Source organism: Arachis ipaensis, chromosome B04, assembly GCF_000816755.2.
Source record: "Arachis ipaensis cultivar K30076 chromosome B04, Araip1.1, whole genome shotgun sequence".
In the NCBI taxonomy this organism is placed as follows: domain Eukaryota; kingdom Viridiplantae; phylum Streptophyta; class Magnoliopsida; order Fabales; family Fabaceae; genus Arachis; species Arachis ipaensis.
The window spans coordinates 359,599-364,030 of record NC_029788.2 but is presented as its reverse complement, the minus strand read 5'-3'; the positions used below and the strand labels follow the sequence as shown (position 1 = coordinate 364,030).

Here is a 4,432-nt window from a genome sequence, read left to right as displayed (position 1 = left end):
AGACGCATTTATCTAAGTAGTTCGCTAAATTATAAAGCACCTCGCATGCATTCATGTGTTCGACGAACGCGGCCGTAAAATAAAAGGCACAGGAACAACAGGAAAAGCCAACCACAAAAGTGTACCGCTTCCGTTCTGCCTACGCAAATACAAACGCAAACAACACGTGTTGGAAATTACTCTCAGACAAAGTTCTAATAACAATATTTAATTAATTAATATGTGTATTAGAGCAATTTCAAAACTATTAGGATTCGTTTCTTTTTCTTCTTTTTTTTTACGTAAAATTTTAACATTTGGGCCAACTGTTCCCCATAACAATGTGTCAATGTCAATCATCAAACTATTCCAACATTTTTTTTATTAATTTCGTTTTCCTTATTACTGGATTTAGGTTTGTGGTCTCTGGATTAGCTGAAACTAAAATGAGGAAAGTAGGTCTGGACGTGAGTGCTCTAGTCCACTCTTTAGACAAAGGTGAAGGGTACCTGAAAAGAATAAATTTGGATGCTTAGATTAGTAAGAAGTTTTAATAAGGTGTAGTTTGAGTTGAATGAAAGTACATGAGTTGTTTGAGCATTTATAAAATAGGGTAATAACTTGATTATAGTAGAGATAATATTTTTTAGCGATGGTGGACAATTATACTCTTTACTATATGAAAAATTATATATGTTGAATGAATTTATTATTATCTTACTAGCAATAAATAAAGTAGTGAGAGAATTCTTAACTTATTTTTTAGATTACGTCAGATCATGGATAATATGATCTAAATTTTTGTTATTTGACAAGCTTAATCCAATAAAAAAAAATGAGAGCCCTTTTGTTAATTAAGTTGTCTAAAAATGATCCAATTTAATTAGAGATGTTAGTTGAGCGAATTGAATTAGACTAATTTGACTACATATATGAATAATTTATATTTTTAAGGAGGATTGTTTATTGTAAAAAAAGATGATTTGTTATTGTAATAACCTAAATCCAAATGTTTTATTGTCATTCCAGGTATTACTTGTTCGAAAGTTTGTGAAATGATATTTGTCAGATACAGTTTAAGGATCAATAAATTAGACGGAAGATGATTACTAAGTTGTTTATGAAGGTTGGTGATGGAAGAGAGACTCGATTTTGAAAAGATGTCTGGCTGCATGGTAATTATCTGAAAGATCAGTTTCCGAGACTCTTCTCAGTTTCAAATCAAAGAGGATCCGTAATAGGGGATTGTGGGTTTTGGGATGATTAGAGTGGATATGTAACTTCCAATTGAGGTAAGAACTTTTTCAATTGGAGTTGGATCTAGTGAACCAGTTGTAAGATACCTTAAAGCTGGTTAAACTTGCATATGATAGAGAAGATAGAGTTGTGTGAAAATTTAGTAAACAAGGTGTATTTTCTACTAACTTTTTTGTACAAGTGTTGCAAGCAAAAATGATTTCGAATGATATAACAAGTTATAGCTTTATTAGGACTATTTGGACAGGTCTAGTTCCACTAAGAGTTGAGCTGTTTGTTTGGTTTGTCTTGACTGGCAAGGTTAATACGAAGGAGAGGCTGAGTCGGCTTAGGGTTGTTAACCAGGAAGATGTTGTATGCGTGTTATGTAACAAAAGTGTTGAACATGGTCACCACTTGTTTCTTGGTTGTGGTTTTTCTTGACAGGTTTGGTGTGCATTGATATCATTTGTTGGGAGGCAATGGTCTTGCTCGGAGACATTAAAGGAACATTTTCAAAGTTAGACTTAGATATCAGTTAGCAAGGAGGAGCGCAAGAGGTGGATGATGTGTTTTTGTGCGATTATTTTGACATTTGGTTAGAAAGAAATAGAAGGATTTTTCAGAATAAAGGAAAAGAGGTTGACGAGATTATCAACTTGTCCTTTTTGAACTACATGGAGTGGTTAGGTGTGGATCCCTTTTATTGTTGATGGCAATGCCAAAGATGAGAATGGGATAACTATTAGTGTTCTTTGCATTGCTTATTTTTCTTTGGTTGTTTTAAGTTGTTATGTTGGATGTCTTCTTTTACTCCACTTTATGTGCTGAGCTTATTACTTAAAAAAAAAAATTAGTGACAGTACACATTTTTTTAATCTTTAATTGGGTTGCTCGATCACAAACATAGAACAAAGAGCAAAAGTTCAACGAAACAGTTAGGTTGAGTTAACTATTAAAACAACTGCTCCATCTTAACAAAAGGCATACCAAAACATCCAACATAGCACAAAAACCAAATAAAAAATATCTCCTACTCAAAAAGACAAAAATAACCAAAACACCGTAGCATTAACATTAAATCTTCAAAAGATACCTTGCACACATTATTCTCTATAAACGAAACTAGCGCTAGTTTTATGTCGCTCTCCGTATTCTTCTGGTTCTTTTTTTATTGTACTGTCAATTGTGTTGATATTTTCTCTCTGTCCTGCGTTGCATAAATGATCCACCACAACTTTTTCATTACTACATTGTAAACCTAGTTGGGAGCGCAAATTTCATGCTCCTACTCCTTCCTCTGAGTCATCTATATCATTAGCATCACTTGTTTTAGGGTCATTTTTTTTCTCTCTAAATCTTGCACACTTCTCTTCTTTGTTTGGTACTTTTCTCTTATTTCTTTCTTATGCCTTTCCTTCTTAATAGATGTGTGATCGCTCCCTTATTTTTTTTGTGAGATCTTCTGTTCTTCTTCCCTTGGTTATGCTTTCATTCTTTTTTGAAATTGCTTTCCTCATTTTAGTCACTTTTTTATCATTGAATTCTTTACTTAACTTCTTGCTTTCTTCCATCCTAACTTGTGTCAAATTTTTCTTAATAACATTTTCAAAATTAGGCGGAAGTAGAAGTCCTAAAAAAGATTCATCTTCGTTATCCTCGTTAACTTCTTTTTGACTCCTTTGTAAGTCTAATTGTGTCTCTTGTATTACTTCTTCATAATTTCTATAATCATAGATGCATCTAATTACTTGAATTTGAACCTTTCACGGAGGTTAGGTTCTTCATCGTTTATAAATAAAGAGGATCTAGTATCTCTATCTGCTTATCTACCTTCTTATAAGTTAATAAAGGATCTGACTTAAGTAACAGAGTTCCTTACAAGTATCATCACCATCTATTTGAAGGTGTTGGATAACTCCTTATCAAACGGTAAAGTAAAAAATTTTATCCAATAAAGTCTGGATCTAGATCCATATTATATTGATTTTAGGTAATTCCACAAAATACATATTAATGTTATAAATTAATTTTTTTTTTATAAATATAGTAAATATCAAGTATATACAAATATCTTTATCCTTTGTTCACTAATTTTGTGAGCTTAGTAATAATTTATTAGTTTTAATGGAAAAAAAAATAGAAAAGAAACAAAGGGGAGAGTGGACTAGGAAAAGTCTAATAGTAGAGTTTGGGAGAGTCATGGAAGGCAACAAATTAAAGAAAGGCCGAAAGCAGCATTTAAAAAGGAAGAGTACACCCATATATTCCTCGTGCTTCAATTTCAATTTCATTTTCCCTCTTCCCTGGACCCCGCAATTTAAAATTAAATAATCCTTTTTCAATTTTCCAACTTATATACCCTCTCCTATATAAAATAAAAGTCTCATCAGGACGACGGAACCATCCGCTCTCTCTTCAAAAATCAAAGCCTCGCTAATATCTGCAAAAATGTCCAGCTCATCGGAGTATTCTGGAGTTTCCGGCCAAAATCCGGTCAAGTCGCCGGAGATCTCCACGTTTTCCCAGACTTGTAATCGGTTGAGCCAATACCTCAGAGAAAACGGTTCCTTCGGTGACCTCACCCTCGGCATAACAAAACGCAACCCCGCCCCTGAAACACACGGTACCTCTCAATTTCCCAAATTGCCCCCCTATTCCGTTTCTATTTTCTGTTACGAAATGTATATGTTTGATTTTTGGAGTGCATGCATGTTAACCGGTCCCAATTTTCTCAACATTCTGTTAGAGGAGGAGTCACGTTTTTTTTATTTCTCTCTTTTTGGGATAAGATTAAACCGTATTTCCTGGATACCGGGGAACGAGGAGGATAATCATATATTAAGGGATTTGCTTAATCATCTTTTTTAATAAGAGTGCGAATGTGCGATGGACTTGAATGATGTATTCCGTTCTCTACGGCTCTCTGAATCTTCTGTTTATTATTTGACGGCAGGGTCACCTGAGAATTCATGCTATTCTGCAACAACCATGGAGTTATTTCCCACAAAGGAGAACAATAATGTGACAACCATGGATCTTCTTTATCCACGTGCTCCTGCTTATGCTCCAGCCCCGGTAAACACAAGGTATGCGTGTTTCTTCTTGCTTTTCATGCACCGCACCGTTTCTTTTCTGCGTTTAACAAAATTACTCATGTGCAGTGCATTCAAGGATGGTAAAGGTGCACAGTTAACAATCTTTTATGGTGGAGAAG

At 34.2% G+C, this 4,432-nt stretch overlaps 1 protein-coding gene across 2 annotated transcripts in view; it reads left to right on the top strand.

Moving 5' to 3' along the window:
* Positions 3,531-4,432, top strand: part of LOC107638408 (protein TIFY 10A) — a gene marked incomplete in the record, with an annotated part of 1,880 nt that continues 978 nt past the window's right edge. The window contains 3 exon segments of one of the 2 annotated variants that reach the window (XM_021120285.1): positions 3,531-3,841; positions 4,169-4,304; positions 4,380-4,432. In XM_021120285.1, coding sequence (XP_020975944.1) covers positions 3,667-3,841; positions 4,169-4,304; positions 4,380-4,432 — 364 coding nt within the window. 2 annotated transcript variants of the gene reach the window in all.